The following is an 18153-nucleotide window of genomic DNA, read 5'->3' on the forward strand; positions in this document are numbered from 1 at the left end:
ATGATGGTGCAGGGGTCCTTTAAGAGCCTCTTAGGAGTTAGAGATGTGCCCGCTAACTGTGAAACAGTAGTGCTAACCACTGTACCACCGGGCACCCCTCCAAGTCAGCCCGGGATGCAAAGAGTTAAGACTTACACACACAGATGGGGGGCACCATCCCTGTCACTAGGAGCATAACAAGCTGAACCCACTGCTGTGGGCGACGAGGGGTGGCCAGCTACATTTAAAGAGAGGCAAAGCAATTCCAACTATGGCTATGGGGGGCCTCGTAGAGCGTTTATAAAATTAAAAGGTTTGTCTTAACGAATGACGTGAAGCTCCATAGAGCATAAGACAATTGAAGAAACTAACAGGACCACCAGGACACCCTGAGTGAGTGCAACCCACCGTTGAGACCCTTTAAGAGCCCACTCTCAAGCAGACAGAGTCCAAGGCGTAGACATAAACCAAGCAGGAAAGCACATGAACTCAACATGGACCACCAGGAGCTGTGGGAGACCCTCCACATTCATAGGGCAGGTTCTGGCAGTGATTGACATGTGACCCCACCCATAAAGGAAACCAGCAAGGAAATCACAAATGAGTCCAAGGGACAGCAAACAGGCAGACCCCTGGCAGAGACAGGACACCCACCAGAGAGAACGCATTGGACTACAGAGGATGTTCTCATCTTCTCATTATGGTCAGCCAATGCACAGCAGATTCTTTCAAATGAATCAAATGGCCATTGCTCTTGATGTGTCCCTGTGGGCCACCCTGGGACCCTAACTGACACCCTTAAAAATAACAGTAATGAGGTTTTGAGAAGAGTGCAGAGAAATTACAGCAATAAAGTTTTATGAACATAGAGGCCACTGTCAACTCAATGATTGGAACCACAAGGGGGTGCCACTGAGCCCAAACCTCAGCCACAGTGACAGCCAACACAACTCCAGGCTTAAATGTAAGATTTGATTTGTCACAAACTCCTTCTCCAGCACACCAGATCACAATTCACTCGTCCACCTCCAAGAATGCTGCCCGCTGCCCCTCTGACTTGGACCCGTTTAAGTGAGGCAGTGGGCTCAGCTTTAAACAAGACCTGGGAACCGCTTCAGTCTCATACCCAGGGTGTGCAGAGCATTACTGGCTTGTACAGACAGCAGGGCACTCCTTCTCTTGGTAGTGCCATGCAAAGACTCCATCTGGGCTGCGTTTCCAGGCTCCAACTTCTGAGGAACTCTGCCACCTGTCGTGGGGGACGAAGTGCTCCTGGCCTACAGGCTCACCTGAATCTTTATGCCTGCCAGAATGGGTGCCCGCCCCTCCCGCCTACATGATAAAACGTTTAAGTCGAGTTATTGTCCTTACCTGAATGTAAGAACCGATTTCAGTGACTGTTAATTTAGCAATCAAATGAAAGGATCTCCAAAGTTTGGGATTTGCACAGCACACCTGTTCTTATCTGCTGCAGGTTGGAACAGTGGGGTCACCAGGTCCGACTGCAACTGAAAGCCCACCTCATGGCACTGCAGCCCAGCAACATGAAGGACATCGTTGACTGGCACTGTCCCCCCACAAAGGAGTTTGGGTGAAGTCATTGGCCAGATTTGGAATGAAGGCTCAGAGTTTGATGGCTGTAGGAATCTGGGGTGTGGTGGATGTGGGGGGCATGCTTAGATGGCTGCACTCATCCTTTGAAACCAGGCACAGGACCCCCTGATGTACCCACTGCTGGATTCAGCTGCACCAGCAGTTCCTCTCCGCCTCGACTCTGATCCTTTGTTGCAATCATAGACAGAACAACACACACACTCACCTTTTCCTGTGCCAGCTGGTATTTCAGTCATCTTCAAGTCCTGCAGATAAAACTATGGTGGGCTTTCTGCAGTTTTCCCAGCTACTTTGCTCTGGATAAGCAGGCCTGAAAAGCTGAAGGATGTTTGACCTCCACTTTCAGTGAGTGATGCCACACTGGGGGGGCAAACATACAGTGGAGGAAATAATTATTTGACCCCTCACTGATTTTGTAAGTTTGTCCAATGACAAAGAAATGAAAAGTCTCAGAACAGTATCATTTCAATGGTAGGTTTATTTCAACAGTGGCAGATTGCACATCAAAAGGAAAACCGAAAAAATAACTTTAAATAAAAGATAGAAATTGATTTGCATTTCATTGAGGGAAATAAGTTTTTGAACCCCTACCAACCATTAAGAGTTCTGGCTCCCACAGAGTGGTTAGACACTTCTACTCAATTAGTCACCCTCATTAAGGACACCTGTCTTAACTAGTCACCTGTATAAAAGACACCTGTCCACAGAATCAATCAATCAAGCAGACTCCACACTCTACAACATGGGAAAGACCAAAGAGCTGTCCAAGGATGTCAGAGACAAAATTGTAGACCTGCACAAGGCTGGAATGGGCTACAAAACCATTAGCAAGAAGCTGGGAGAGAAGGTGACAACTGTTGGTGCGATTGTTCGAAAATGGAAGGAGCACAAAATGACCATCAATCGACCTCGCTCTGGGGCTCCACGCAAGATCTCACCTCGTGGGGTGTCAATGGTTCTGAGAAAGGTGAAAAAGAATCCTAGAACTACACGGGAGGAGTTAGTTAATGGCCTCAAATTAGCAGGGACCACAGTCACCAAGAAAACCATTGGAAACACATTACACCGCAATGGATTAAAATCCTGCAGGGCTCGCAAGGTCCCCTGCTCAAGAAGGCACATGTGCAGGCCCGTCTGAAGTTTGCCAATGAACACCTGAATGATTCAGAGAGTGACTGGGAGAAGGTGCTGTGGTCTGATGAGACCAAAATAGAGCTCTTTGGCATTAACTCAACTCGCTGTGTTTGGAGGAAGAAAAATGCTGCCTATGACCCCCAAAACACCGTCAAGCATGGGGGTGGAAACATTTTGCTTTGGGGGTGTTTTTCTGCTAAGGGCACAGGACAACTTAATCGCATTAACGGGAAAATGGACGGAGCCATGTATCGTGAAATCCTGAGCGACAATCTCCTTCCCTCTGCCAGGAAACTGAAAATGGGTCGTGGATGGGTGTTCCAGCACGACAATGACCCAAAACATACAGCAAAGGCAACAAAGGAGTGGCTCAAGAAGAAGCACATTAAGGTCATGGAGTGGCCTAGTCAAAACCTATGGAGGGAGCTCAAGCTCAGAGTAGCACAGAGACAGCCTCGAAACCTTAGGGATTTAGAGATGATCTGCAAAGAGGAGTGGACCAACATTCCTCCTAAAATGTGCGCAAACTTGGTCATCAATTACAAGAAACGTTTGACCTCTGTGCTTGCAAACAAGGGTTTTTCCACTAAGTATTAAGTCTTTTTTTGTTAGAGGGTTCAAAAACTTATTTCCCTCAATGAAATGCAAATCAATTTCTATCTTTTATTTAAAGTTATTTTTTCGGTTTTCCTTTTGATGTGCAATCTGCCACTGTTGAAATAAACCTACCATTGAAATGACTGTTCTGAGACTTTTCATTTCTTTGTCATTGGACAAACTTACAAAATCAGTGAGGGGTCAAATAATTATTTCCTCCACTGTATGCAGTCCTGGAGTTTCACCTCAGAGTCCTTTTTTGTTCTTTTAAAAATAAATCAGATGACTTACTCAGGAAATTCTCACATTTATATTACTAACTTTCCTTGTTTCTGCGGTCATGACAGTTAGTGTACGGGACACCAGCCAGTTTTAGCTTCACTTTTAATTATCTTTTAAAAACTGTATTCCTCCACTACCACCGTCATGCAGATAAAGTAGGAACCTTAATACTCTGACCTGTAAGTTAATCATTATGTGGGCCACTTGATAAATTATTTATCGGGAAGGAGGAAAAATTCAGGTGGAAAATTACTATGTGCACTCGTAGGAATGTCAAAAAATTGAACACAAGATTATATAAAAGGTGTGTGCCACTCAACAGCCAACTTACTGTGGTTAAGTTGTAGAAAGGCCTTCAGCCACGGTAACCCCCGGACCAGTCCTATGGGGTCTGACACACTGAATATGGCCCAAAGTAGCATTAGCAACAAGAGCTTTAAATTATCTTCTACAACACAAAGGGACTCGAGAAAAACTAATTACAGAAAATGTGATCAATTCCATAAACCGGCACTGATAATGAAATATTAAAATGGGGCTTAACATTTAACATACAATCTGAAAAACTAATGAATCGATGTGAAATCAATTCCTTCTAAAGGGTTATTTTATTGTCATCCAGATATCAAACTTCACACGCTGACAATTGTGGGGCAGTAGAAGGAGGAGTAAAAACATTTTCTAGCCAGGCGCTCACACATGCAGAGAAAAACAAAGACAACGAGAGCCCATACTTCTGGGTGTAAATCTTTATTTACATACGAGTTGGTAAAAAATTACTTCAGAGGGATGAAGCGGGAGGAGTGAGTGGCACCAATACCTGGACGACCGTGCTTGACTGGTTTGTAGGTAATGGAGAACTCGCCCAGGTAATGACCAATCATCTCAGGCTGCAACAGAGAAAAAAAAAAGAAAATGTCACAAACATCACACGCCGACTGTAACGAGGTCAGCCATGACAACTGTATAGTAGCAGGGTGTGTACCGTGTTAGTCAGTATGGGTGCCATTATGGATGCAATGAGAAGTCAAGCAAAATGACGCTGCATATTGTGGTCTGTTCAGTTAGCCAATAAAACGGGTCGTTTTCCTTGACTTCTCATTGCAACCAAGGTAACTAAAATTTTAACTAATTCACTGAATCACAAAAGCAGAGTCTGACAAATCTGTTGAAAATGTACTAATGGTGCATAATATTTATTAGAATATGCTATGCTGTAGGTCTAAGTGGGAATAAAGTCTACACCTTGCCTAACTGGAATATCGTTTGGTATAATCCGCATTTCTCTTTTACAAGTACCCATATACTGATATACTGAGAACAGCTGCTTTTAATCTCTTCAGTTAAAGACAAAGCACTTCATTCTTACAAAGGCACAAAAAAAAATACAATGGATAATCACCAGAAGCTCACTCATCACAAGTGTTAAGACTCACTTAAACTAAGCAGAGGAAACAGAGGCCTGTGTTAAAAAAAAAAAAACAAAAAAAGAGACACAAAAACCGACCATGCAAGTAGAATGCAAAACAAAGCAGAAAAAAAAAAAATTCTGCCTAAAGCTCAACTCCAAGCCAGCCAATATCACAAAATGCAAAGCGTGTGCAAGATCTGACATTAAATAACTGCAACATTATTCACCATCAGTTACCAAAAGGTCAATTCTGAAGCACATCTATGAGCATCATGGATGCCCGATTGTCTCTTCCACTGAACACAAAACACTTTGGACTCCATGCACACAAACTAATAAATTTAAAACATCAAGAGAGACCAAATTGTTTTAAGTTTTTCACACACTCTGACGAAAACATGTCACCAGCCTCACAAAAACATACTGCGACTCTACAAGAAGGGGTCTCAGTAATGTTGCTACAATACTTCAAGACAAAAGGATAATTTGAGGACATCAGTAATACAACTGAGCAGTGAACACAACTGTATTTTCATCTCCACAAATGTCAGTGTTTGAGCTTTGCATTCATTGGAAATCTTGTGATGTTCAAGTCAATATTTGTATTGTTTGTGTGAGAAGATTGTGTAATAAAAGGACTACTGCATACCGACTCATTAAAAGACAGGACCTACTGTATCGATGGGAAAAATAGACAAGATACCGACGTGTGCAGGGAGAAAACAAGCTCGCCGTTAACAAAACAGGTACCAACTACCATGAACAGAGCGCCCTCTACAGTCAGATCTCTGAACATCCTGGTTGGACTGTATAAAGCTGATGACAAACTTCCAAGATTGTGAAGTTTACATCATTCACTGCGGAGATCTTGTGTCTAGAAAGCTGAACTCAGACCACATCACGACACCTGTGCTGGAAATCATCAATCACACACATACATGCACTTAATTACAGTTTAAATATCTCATTGCTGAGGCCAACAAAGACTTCCCCACAGACCCACCACTTTCAAAACTGTAAGTGCTTTCTTAGTTTCTTGGAACTACTGAATGAATGCAGCAAAGCTGTTGAGTAGAAGAACAAAGACTATCCTGAGCTCCACCACCCTCAAGGAATTTTAGATTTGGCATTTTTGGTGAGGGATGCGTCATTTAGCCAGTCCAAAACCTGGATCTATGGTGACAATAGAGATACAAATATTCTGAAGCAGGTCATGCAGTATCTGTCATCAAAAATAAGTTTTTCAAAACATGTTCCAAAAGAGTGACGCAAACGTTTCACTTTGTGTTAAAGACAAGCGTGTAAAACGGCTGTAGCTCCAAGTTAAAGAACAGTACACTACTCAGAACTCTCAATTATCTTTTTCTGGAAAGGCCTGAGGTCCCATTGGTCACTTTCACATTTTCAGTCGGTTTGAAAGTTCTCAGTAAAAGACAAAGCGACATCATCAATAAAGATAACTGCACATCAAGGCTAACACATTTCAGTCTGTCGTGATGGAAGGGACCCTGAAATTTAAGAAAAACGTGTCATTGGAGAAATATCTTAGCGATAAACAGTACAGCACTGCGGCTACTGTCAATGTTTAGTTACATTTATGATGCAATGTTTTCTATCGACACCGATGAAATCAAAACACCGATCTGTAAACCTTTTAACTTGAGTAGTTATAAAAAGGCACAACTCCGCTTGGGAAAAAAAAGGAAATACCAACTCAAATGCACCAACGTGAAAGGCAAGAAAACAAAGGCCTGGGAGCACAAGTGATTCAAAGGTATGTGTGGATACGCAGGACTTGTGATAAGGAACCTTTTGGCTCAGTGCGAAAGTTTGGCCTGCTAATAGTACAACCAATTCTACAAACCAAAGAAAACTGCACTTTTGGCAACAGTCCATCTCATAGTCTGTAAAACATCTTTAATAAGTAACACAATTAAAGACCACACACAAAATGCAAAGTAGAGACAAAGAATTGGTGTGAACGGCATGTATATGAAGTGATTAAACTGGGCTGTACTGTTCAACTAGACACTCTCTTTAAAAGTCATTTTAAATTTGGATAAGGTAAAATTACACATCGATATGTAAACCAATGGCCAACCATCAAAATATATAAATTGTGACCAGAGTTATTCGTACAACATTTAAGACAGAATTAACAGTACTAGAAATTCACAGCAACATTAAAACGATTCTTCCAATATACACAACAAACTGGCAGCCACTCCTCTGAACTGCTGGGCTCTCGAGAACGGTGACAGCTTCCATTTACAGCGATGGGCCGTCACCAACCAGTGTCATTTTTTCTCCAGTCACCATGTACAGAATAAAGTTGTTGTGCCAACAAGTATTTATTGTGCATAAAACAGAATGTCAAGTTAAATGGCATATGCTACCTTCTGCTCCCTCACTTTTGTGTTAACATTACAAAAGTGCAGACACTATGAAGGACGTATGTGCAGGAAATGTTTCACATTTATAAATACACTAAATTCTTTAGTAATATTTGACTTTAATATTTAACTCAAAAGATTTTGCAAAGTAGGGCTGCACAGTATGCCAGTACGGGAAAAGTACCAAAAACCCAAATTTTAAAATGGTATGTTACCAGCATTTCAGGATTTTTCCAATACTGGAAGTTTAACATCCGTTTTCCACTAAACCAGTCCACCTGCCCCTGCTGAACAGGACATGCATCAGGCATTACTGCCGATTCTCCGGCTTACATCCTTCACTGCCTGACTGGTGCGGTGTTCTGGTTACCTTGGAAGTCGGATGTCAGAGCTAGTAATAATGTCACACTCTAGTTCACCGTGTTCCAGTAAAATATTTGGAAAACCAACATGGACGAATCAAGGAAAATCTTTGTAATGCTTGCTTCATCAGAATAAACAGCAGTTGTGAACACCACATCACCTGGCATTTTGTGTATCCAAACAAAGTAGCAAAATGTCCACGGATAGAAGCTGAACAGTACTGATTAAAGTACACCTGATTTACTAGACACAAACAGACAGAAATGCTAACAGCAGAACACAGTAATCCCTCGCTATATCGCGCTTCGACTTTCGCAGCTTCAATCTACTGTGGATTTTATATGTAAGCATATTTAAATATATATCGCAGATTTTTTGCTGGTTCGCAGGTTTCTGCGGACAATTGGTCTTTTGTTTCCGGTACATGCTTCCTCAGTTGGTTTACCCAGTTGATTTCAAACAAGGGATGCTATTGGCAGATAGCTGAGAAGCTACCCAATCAGAGCATGCAGTTAAATTCCTGGGTGCGGATTGGCTCAGTGACGGAGCGCAGAATTCAATTCTGCTTTGCGTTAACCAGGAAATCGCATCTCTCTCATTCAGCAACAACATGTTTCGCTGTTTAAAGAGTTAACTTTCGTCAATGAGCTGCTCGATGACCACTCTTGAGACGCTGAGCGACAAAGATTTGGCGGAGATGACCAAGTCAGTGAGTGAGGAAGGAACAAGAGGACCCAGAACAGGAAGACGATGCCGGCCTAACTCTTGAGCGTCTCGCGACCATTCTATGAATGGCAGAAGATCTCCAGCTGGCCGATATCTTTAAAACAACATTTAGGTTTTACTGTATATAAACAGTGTGTTTCCATACATAATTTCAACAAATCTTACCTAATATCTAAAGAGAATATAAAGCGTTTATGCTATATAATTGTGCGGGAAATGTTTAGAAGAGTGTTAGGTTTAAGAGTTTATAAGGGCTTAAAATATATAAAAATAACCATATAAACATATGGGTTTTACTTCGGGGATTTTCACCTTTCAAGGGGGTTCTGGAACACAACCCTCGCGATCGAGGAGGGATCACTGTAATAGTTTTCACTAAAGGCCATGGTGTACATCGCCATTTTGAATGGATGTCATGATCTGAAGTTGGACGCACTCACACTTGACAGACCAGCCCTGAGATTCCGTGTTGGAAATCTGACTTCCCACTTCAAATGGAATGCAGCAGAGGCCTTGTTTAGACAACCAAATATCGAACAGGCAAAAATAGATAATAGGTTTGAAGAGACCTGAAATGGCATCAAAAAAAGAAAGGGCTGGATGCTGAAAAGACACTTACCTTGATTTCCACCTGGTTGAAGGTCTTGCCATTGTACACTCCAACCATGCTGCCCACCATCTCTGGGAGAATGACCATGTCTCGCAAATGAGTCTTTACTACTTCTGGTTTCTCCATTGGAGGAGCTTCTTTCTTGGCTTTGCGGAGACGCTTCAAGAGAGACTGCTGTTTACGGCGAAGACCACGATTTAGTCGTCTCCTCTGACGGGCACAGTACAGCTGCATGAGCTGCTCACTGAGAAACAAGTGAACATAACATTTTATAAGGGAGAAAAACCAAAGTGGACGTAGTAGTCTGAAACAAAACTCTGCCTTTTATTCATTACATTCTCAGACCCACTGAAACCAATTTAGTGTTCTGTGCGGCTGTGCCTATCCTGGCACGTAATCCTAACCTGCACATCTTTGGGGATGGAGGAGTAAAACCCAGACCTCTTAATTATGAAGCAGTAACACTTGTAACTGAGCCACCATGTTGTCTCAAATTTAAGCTCAACCTGCAAAGTGCAGAATATCTTCAGCATTCACTTTATGTATTTCATGGCACAGGGTGGCTAAGTTACATATGAAAAGAATCAGAATATGGAGGTGGAGTGTAGAATTTTGTTTTAATACATACTTAGACATGCAAACAAGATTAAGTGCACCACATACACTCACATGCCTTTTTGAATTACAATTACAAATGTCCAAGATTAACATGTTGTAAACAAAAAAAAAAAAAAAAAAAAAAAGACAGTCCAATAAAGGCCATCAGAAATTTAATTTACAGACTTGTCTTGCAATGGGAATGTCAAAGATCACTGAGCTAATGACACGAAGTTACTTCTACAGACCCATTCCAAAGAGGACCAGGAAAGTTAAAACTGAATGGGTCAAGTGGACTTGATCCTGCTGGTGTTCATTAACAATGCAAGATACTCTCAACAACCCCTTTACGAGACTTGAAAACCAAAATTATTCATGTGAAAAACCCAGGCCATTAAAGACAAACTAGCAATGGCTCAAACCACAAGTCAAAGACAGCACAACACAGAGTGTCCATGCACAGGTTAATGTTCCCAACCTTCGAATGGGGTAGGCTACTGATCAGAGGCCCAGCCCATCTGCAAGCTGGGTTTAATCTAGCACCGCAATAGACCTTAATGCCAGGGTTCAAAGACATTCAGTTCATTTGACAGTGCATATGCTGGACACAATATTCACCAGTGTGTCAGCCATGGAATACTTCATACAAAAGAGATGTTTACAAAATTAACTTATGAAACCAACGGATGATGTCCTTACTATGACATATCGAGGAGCTGGTCGAGGTCGACACCTCTGTAGGTGTACTTCTTAAACGTACGCTTCTTCTTCTGTTCCACGTCCGCCTGTGAAGAGAATAGATTGGAACATCTGATCAAAATAAAGAACACGATTCTGCACGTGGGATAAACGGAAGCTTTTCTCAATCACAAATTAAGATACAAAACTTCACCTAATACCTGGACTTTTTGCTTTTAATACTCGCACGTTTGATCCTGACACAGCTGGAACACTTGCTTGCCAATGCCACTCAATTACTAAAACCTGCACGCCTTGGTTTCATGAAGTTATGCAGAAAACTGAACTAATGCTGAATAAGCAGGACAGTCTGTCTGAAACTGAAATGTTCACCTCTACACAAACGTAACAGACGCTTAAATTGACTTTCATACACACACTCTATATTACCCCAGCAAAGTAAGATCTGATCTTTTGACTACAAATTTATTTTAGCCTGGCTACAGTATTGCTGAGTAAACACACAGACACTCATACATTGCCAATTTAGCGTCTCCACTCAACCCAGTCCAGGTAATCTTCCCGCTTTGTGCCCCATGCTTGCAAAGACTGGATCTTGCTCAGCTTAAGAAAATGGTTGGATGAATGCATAGCTGGCCAGCTCAAGACACAAGTGGATGCACTGGGCCCTGCTGGCCACGGTGGTAAAGTGAAAGTTGACAAAAGAGAACTCGGCTCTGGAGTAGATTTGCCAACCCTCTCAATGTTCAAACGTGAACAATCCAAGAGGCACCCCTTCCCCTTTTTCCAAATGAGACCCCTGCCTTTGGGGGACTCTTTACTGTAACTGGCACAGGATGACTGGGCTGGCTTCATCATCCGTGGAGGTAATAGTAAGATGCACCCTCATCAGATGTCCGTTCAAATCCAACCTACGGTGCCACACCAGTACAAGGTGCCCCGTTAGTCCAAAAACTGTCCCGATTACAATGCGGTCTGTTCGTGTCGCTCCCTGTCAAACTCCTGCCCAGATGTCCACCCCTGAAGCTGCCCATTTCACCAACTCGCGTACATTCAGAAGACGTAAGCGCCTCCGTCTACTACTGGGAGAGGTTGATGTAAGCCCTACTAAATGCTAGAAAACCGCAATGTTAAAAGCTAACGTTTTAAATGAACTTCGCACACGGGAAATCGACTACGTTTGAAATCTCTTCTGTTTTTACCAAGTCGTCTATTCAGCCATATTTATAACTCGATTAAAGGCCTAAACAAACACAACGCATTACACTTTGGCCACATGAAGCGTTTGCTCCCCTAACGCCGAAACACCCTGGCCACTTTCTATTCTTCCTCATATTTAAACGCTTAAATCTCACACTATAAAACAAGCAAAAGCTAGAATATATAAGGCCAACTAGCCCAAGGGCGGCCTCGCCGAATCAGTACTACGTCGGAGACACGGCTGTGCCTCAAAGCTGCAAATACGTTTAAAATCTCTGGAGAAATTAAACCAGCTACCCAGAAAACGTCAGCATAGCAATACAAAGCCCCTATTTTCTTTTGATGGCTCTTGTCTACGCTTCTTTTATAAGGATTGAATACGATTACATTTGAAAAACTTAAAGCACAAATTCACATCACCCACCATTTTGCCGAGATCACGCAGGAAAGGGAAAATCTCCCTCTCGCGATGCTACATAACCGGGAACTGGCGCGCACTTCCGCCAGCGCGTCTAAGGCACTTCCGGTGCAGGGCCGCTCGCACATTGGCAGACAGCATCGTATCGGGAGGGCTCAGAAAGTTTAATACACCTTGCTTTGGTGGTGTTAAACAAACGTCATTTCTGTAACAGCTTAGCTGTTTTTATATAAAAAAAATACTTAAACCGATATTCGCCATAATTTTCTTATATTTTGATTGCATTTTGAAACTTAGAAATCGAGTAGACAGATACAGTATATGGAAATTAGTGATGGTGACGTGAAGCTTCACGAAGCACCGGACTATTCGTTCATTCGAGACTATGGAGGAACATTTAGGACACATTTAAGTAAATACACACGCAAATAAATAAAAGCACTGCCGGGTTAGGTCACTGAACTGCTGTTACTCGATTGTGCTGACCTTCTTTGTAAGTCGGGTCTGCTAACCACATAAATGTAAAATTAATAATGACAATGAAACGTGACAGCAAATAAAGAATGAAACGTGAGTATAAAGAAATAAATGTGTGACGGATTTTTGTTTGTCCGTAATATCCCCCCAAACGCAGCGGGAAATACGGCTTGAATTTAAACCTGGCACTTTCACTCAAAGCGGAGAGGGTGGGCTCTTTTTCTTTATTTATTGTCATTTCACAGTATGTTCATTTATGTATGTCCGAAATATTCCTCCATACAAGATAAGGTTTATTTTTGGATGTTTCCTGTATCAGAGCCTCCCTCCTCCCAACCCTATATACACGTCGGCAGTATATGGAGTAGTGCATAAATGCCATTAGACCACTCGGTAATTTGCCTCCTTTAACCAGGGTCCTCATGTATGAAACTTGCTTAGACTCCATTGAAACTTTTACAAAAAATGAGATTAGTAAACCCGTATGCACGCCATGTTCTTTTATAAATCTGTGATCAACTTAAATACTATGCGCTCGTGCACGCGCTTTTAGCCTTTCCTCGTCACCTCCCACCAGTAACGCCCTTTTTGAATATTCAGTACCTAATCAGCATATACATGTGGCTGTGTTACTGAGTGACGTGTTTACTTTCAAATCATGGGAGAACAGAGAAGACGAAACTTCTGTGAATGTGAACTTGAGGTGTTACTGACATGTGACTGGGGGTGCCCTTCCACTTAAAAAGATGGTCTACGTTATTAAAATGAGTTTCATATCAAGAAGATTTTTGCTCAATAAGCAATAATTAACATACTTAACTGAGGGTTACGTTAGGAAGGGCATCCTGTGTAAAATTTAGCCAAATCAATATGCGGACAACAATACAAATTCCCATACTGGATCGGTCGAGCCCCGGGTTAACAATGACCGCCACCAGTACTGATATCCAACAGGGTGCTGGTGGAAATTGGGCTACTGTTGGCCGAAGAAGGAGAAGTTGGGGGGGGCGTGTCCAGAGCAAAGAGGAGAGGAGGAAGGTAAAGAGAGCGGAACTGAGGGTAGGAACTGTGAACGTTGTCAGTATGACTGGTAAGGGGAGAGAGTTAGCAGACATGATGGAGAGAAGGAAGGCTGATATATTATGAGACTAAATGAAAGAGGAGTAAGGTCTGGGGGATCGGAAGGGGATTCAAATTGTCCTACCATGATGTGGATAGGAGGAGAAATGGCGTAGGAGTTATTCTGAAGGAACAGCACGTCAAGAGTGTTTTGGGGGTGAAAAGAGTGTCAGACAGAGTGAGGATGATGAAGCTGGACATTTGAGGTGTGATGATGAATGTTGTTAGTGCGAGGAAGGAGAAAGAAGATTTCTGGAGTGAGTTGGATGAGGTGATGGACAGAAAGTGGTGATTGGAGCAGATTTCAATGTACGTGTTGGTGAAGGGAACAGAGGAGACGAGGAGGTGATGGGTAGGTATGGTGCCAAGGAGAGGAATGAAGAAGGTCAGAGGATAGTGGATTTTGCCAAAAGGAAGTACATGGCTGTGGTGAATAAGAAGAGGGAGGAGCACAGGGTGACATACAAGAGTGGAGGAAGATGCACACAAGTAGATGACATCCTACGCAGAAGAGTTGATCTGAAGGAGATTGAAGACTGCAAAGTGGTGGCAGGTGAAAGTGTAGTTAAGCAGCATACGATGGTGGTCTGTAGGATGACATTGGAGATGAAGAAGAGGAAGAGAGTGAGGGCAGAGCCAAGGATCAAATGGTGGAAGTTGAAAAATGAAAACTGCAAGGTTGAGTTTAGGGAGAAGGTGAGACTGGCACTGGGTGGCAGTGAAGAGTCACCAGACAGCTGGGCAACTACAGCAGATGTAGTAAGGGTGACAGCAAGAAGGGCACCTGGTGTGACATCTGGACAGAGAAACGAGGAAAAGGAATCCTGGTGGTGGAATGAGGAAATACAGGAGAGTTTACAGAGGAAGAGGATGACAAAGAAGAAGTGGGATAGTCAGAGAGATGTAAAAAGTAGAGAAGAGTACAAGGAGATAAGGCGCAAGGTGAAGAGAGAGATGGCGAAGGCTAAAGAAAAGGCGTATGATGAGTTGTATGAGAGGTTGGACACTAAGGAGGGAGAAAAGGACCGGTGGGCTACAGAGAGGGGCTGAGCTGGGAAAGATATGTAGCAGGTTAGGGTGATAAAGGATGAAGATGGAAACGTACTCGCAAGTGAGGAAGAGTGTGATGAGCAAATGGAAAGAGGACTGTGAGAGTCTTATGAATGAAGAGAATGAGAGAGAGAAGAGGTTGGATGATGTGGAGATAGTGAATCAGGAAGTGCAACGGATTAGCAAGGAGGAAGTAAGGACAGCGATGAAGAGGATGAAGAATGGAAAGGCCGTTGGTCCAGGTGACATACCTGTGGAAGCATGGAGGTGTTTAGGAGAGACAGCAGAGGAGTTTGTAACCAGATTGTTTAATGGAATCTTGGAAAGTGAGAGGATGATGAGGAGTGGAGAAGAAGTGGACTGGTGGGCTGATATTTAAGAATAAGGGGGATGTGCAGGACTGCAGTAACTACAGGGGGATAAAACTGATGAGCCACAGCATGAAGTTATGGGAAAGAGTAGTGGAAGGTCAGTTAAGAAGTGAGGTGATGAGGAGTGAGCAGCAGTGTGGCTTCATGTCAGGAAAGAGCACCACAGATGAGATGTTTGCTCTGAGGATGCTGATGGAGAAGTAGAGAGAAGGACAGAAGGAGTTGCATTGCGTCTTTGTGGACCTGAGAAAGCAAATGACAGGGTGAGTAAGAGGAGCTGTGGTTATGTATGAGGAAGTCGGGAGTGACAGAGAAGTACATGAGAGTGGTACAGGATATGAACGAGGGGAGTGTGACTGTAGTGAGGTCTGCGGTGGGAGTGACGGAGGTGGGATGACATCAGGGATCGACTCTGAGCCCTTTCTTATTTGCATTGGTGATGGACAGGCTGACAGACGAGATTAGACAGGAGTCCCTGTGGACTGTGATGTTTGTTGATGACATTGTGATCTGTAGGTTGAGGAGACCCTGGAGAGATGGAGATATGAGAGGAGAGGAGTGAAGGTCAGTAGGACCACCAAGACAGAATACATGTGTGTGAATGAGAGGAGGGTCAGTGGAATGGTGACGATGAGGGGAGGAGAGTTGGTGAAGGTGGATGAGTTTAAATACTTGGGATCAACAGTGCAGAGTAACAGGGAGTGTGGAAGAGAAGTGAAGAAGAGAGTGCAGGCAGGGTGGAGTGACTGGAGAAGAGTGACAGGAGTGATCTGTGACAGACGGGTATCAGCAAGAGTGACAGGGAAGGTCTACAGGACGGTAGTGAGACCAGTTATGTTATATGGGCTGGTGACGGTGGCACAGGAGACAGAGCTGGAGGTGGCAGAGTTTTAAAGATGCTAAGATTGGCATTGGGTGTGATGAGGATGGACAGGATTAGAAATGAGGACATGAGAGGGTCAGCTCAGGTTGGATGGTTGGGAGACAAAGTCAGAGAGGCGAGACTGCGTTCGGTTTGGATGTGCAGAGGAGAGATGAGGGGTATACTGGGAGAAGGGTGTTAAGGATAGAGCTGTCAGGGAAGAGGAAGGACTAAGAGGAGGTTTGTGGATGTGGTGAGAGAGGACATGCAGGTGACGGGCGTAACAGAACAAGATACAGAGGGCAGAAAGATATGGAAGAAGATGATCTGCTGTGGCGACCCCTAATGGGAGCAGCCAGAAGAAGAAGAAGTTAATCAATTAGACGTACAGAGATGCAGTGACAGCGCATAGTCTGGTGGTCGCATCCCGGATGCTCCCAGTGTGGAGTTTGCAGGTGGGTCTGTGCCCGGTTCCTCCCACAGTCCAAGGACATGCCAGTGCTCAATCACCCTGCAATGAGCTGGCGCTCTGTCCAGTGGTTATTCCTGCCTGTGCCAGTTGCAGGCTAGGATGGATGGGCTGTAGCTGCCCCCTGCCCTGGGTGAGCCGGTTTGGAGGATGGCTAGATCAACGAATGCTCTAACCTGCCTCACTTGTGCGTCACTAAACAGTTCCAGGTTAGTTCACCGTTTCTGATTTAGCTTGACGGAGGTGATTTAAACTTGCAGATTTTGTATTCAGTGGTTTCTTCTTTTAGACGCCCAAAAGATGCAGTCAGCAAACAGATCCTCAGTAGTCAGCACGGGCCGTTAGGTTATGGTGGGGTGTGGGCTGGGGGGAGTGGCAGTGGGGTTGGCACAAAGCAATAAGCCTGCGTGGGACTTACAGACGGTCAAAACTTTCTGTGCCTTTAAGCCACGTTCTCGTTTTAAAAAACTTTTTCTTAATAAAAAAAAAAAAAATCCAAACAAATGGCCTAAGCGCACTTCTGAGGGCACATTGGGCGCCAGGCCTTTACGACACACACTTTGTTGAATTTATAAATGAATGAAGTGCGGACTTTACTGAGCAGCTTACATTTATAATAACGTTATTACCGTAAGCACAGTTGCTTTATTAAGAACGCACCAAATGCATATGAATGTCGGCCCTTTGGCCAAATTTAATTTTGCATAGGGCAGCACGGTGGCGCAGTGGGTGGCGCTGCTGCCTTGCAGTAAGGAGACCCGTCTGGGTTCGCTTCCTGGGTCCTTCCCTCATGGAGTTTGCTTGTTCTCCCCGTGTCTGCGTGGGTTTCCTCCCACAGTCCAAAGGCATGCAGGTTAAGTGCATTGGCAGTCCTAAATTGTCCTGTGTGTGTGTGCCCTGCGGTGGGCTGGCGCCCAGCTCAGGGATTTGTTCCTGCCTTGCACCCCGTGTTGGATGGGATTGGCTCCAGCAGACCCCTGTGACCCTGTGTTAGGATATAGCGGGTTGGAAAATGACTGAGTGACTGACTAATTTTGCATAAGGACCCCAAAGTACTTGCATGTCCTTTCCACCTCCACATCTTCTCCACCAGTTGTGACCTGGCTGGGTGGCAGAGGGGGCTTTGACCCTCCTGAAGTCTGCGCTCATCTCCTTTGCCTTACTGATGCTGGCTCAGTTTGCACCTTCACTGGTGTCCTGAGTCGTCGATTCTTCTGGCCACCCGCGGCTGATGTGCCCAACTGTGGCCGTGCCATCTGAAGACGTCTTGAGACAGGATGATTGAGTTTGTACCTAAGGGTTGGACGTTAGAGCAGGAAGGGAGTTTGGGTATTATTACCTAATCTTGTTGGTTGGTGTTTCTTTTGTTTCATTTTGTTAAGCACTTTGAGGTACGTTGGTTGTATGAAGTAAATGTTGTTGTTGGTCCAACTCCCTGTGCCACTCACGGCCACATCTGATCATATTCTACCAGTTAAGTGGCCCATAATCCAGGACATGGTGGTGGCATCACCCCTCACTGACCGCAGCTTCTCCCCCAGCAGTTTGGGCCGCATGGGATATTGAATTCAACAATCGAGATGCTCACTCAGCTGCCCCGTTTCTCCAGTAGGCACTCGGCAGACGCCCAACAGCATCGCCCACCCCAGACTGGCGAGGGTCCAGGGCTTACAGGTGAGCCAATACCAGCCTTTCCAAAGTGAGTGATGTCCGACTGCACTATCTTGGGGGCCGGGACCCTTTGTAGAATTCAGACTCGTCTGAAGATACGCCTGAAAAGTA

The 18153-nt window shown here is 44.1% G+C and overlaps 1 protein-coding gene and 1 non-coding gene across 2 annotated transcripts; both read right to left on the bottom strand.

The window, feature by feature from the left end:
* Positions 1 to 4340: 4340 nt before the first annotated feature.
* On the bottom strand, positions 4341 to 12101 carry rps15 (ribosomal protein S15). The gene is made up of 4 exons (XM_039767146.1): positions 12030 to 12101; positions 10406 to 10491; positions 9119 to 9353; positions 4341 to 4496 (listed from the first exon to the last, which is right to left on the bottom strand). The coding sequence occupies exons 1-4, from the start codon at positions 12030 to 12032 to the stop codon at positions 4383 to 4385; spliced, it is 438 nt and encodes a 145-aa protein (XP_039623080.1). The 5' UTR covers positions 12033 to 12101; the 3' UTR covers positions 4341 to 4382.
* LOC120538428 lies at positions 10172 to 10304 on the bottom strand. The gene has a single exon (XR_005635470.1). It is a non-coding gene; the product is annotated as a small nucleolar RNA SNORA35 (small nucleolar RNA).
* Positions 12102 to 18153: the final 6052 nt, after the last annotated feature.

Source organism: Polypterus senegalus, chromosome 10 (assembly GCF_016835505.1).
Source record: "Polypterus senegalus isolate Bchr_013 chromosome 10, ASM1683550v1, whole genome shotgun sequence".
NCBI lineage: Eukaryota > Metazoa > Chordata > Cladistia > Polypteriformes > Polypteridae > Polypterus > Polypterus senegalus.

Bases quoted from the DNA above. Each gene is read 5' to 3' on its own strand.
- rps15 (XM_039767146.1), bottom strand. The intron at 9,354-10,405 runs GTAAGGACATCA...CTTGTTTCTCAG, and splicing joins CAGCTCCTCGATATGTCATA to TGAGCAGCTCATGCAGCTGT. The intron at 4,497-9,118 runs GTAAGTGTCTTT...TCTCTGTTGCAG, and splicing joins TCAACCAGGTGGAAATCAAG to CCTGAGATGATTGGTCATTA.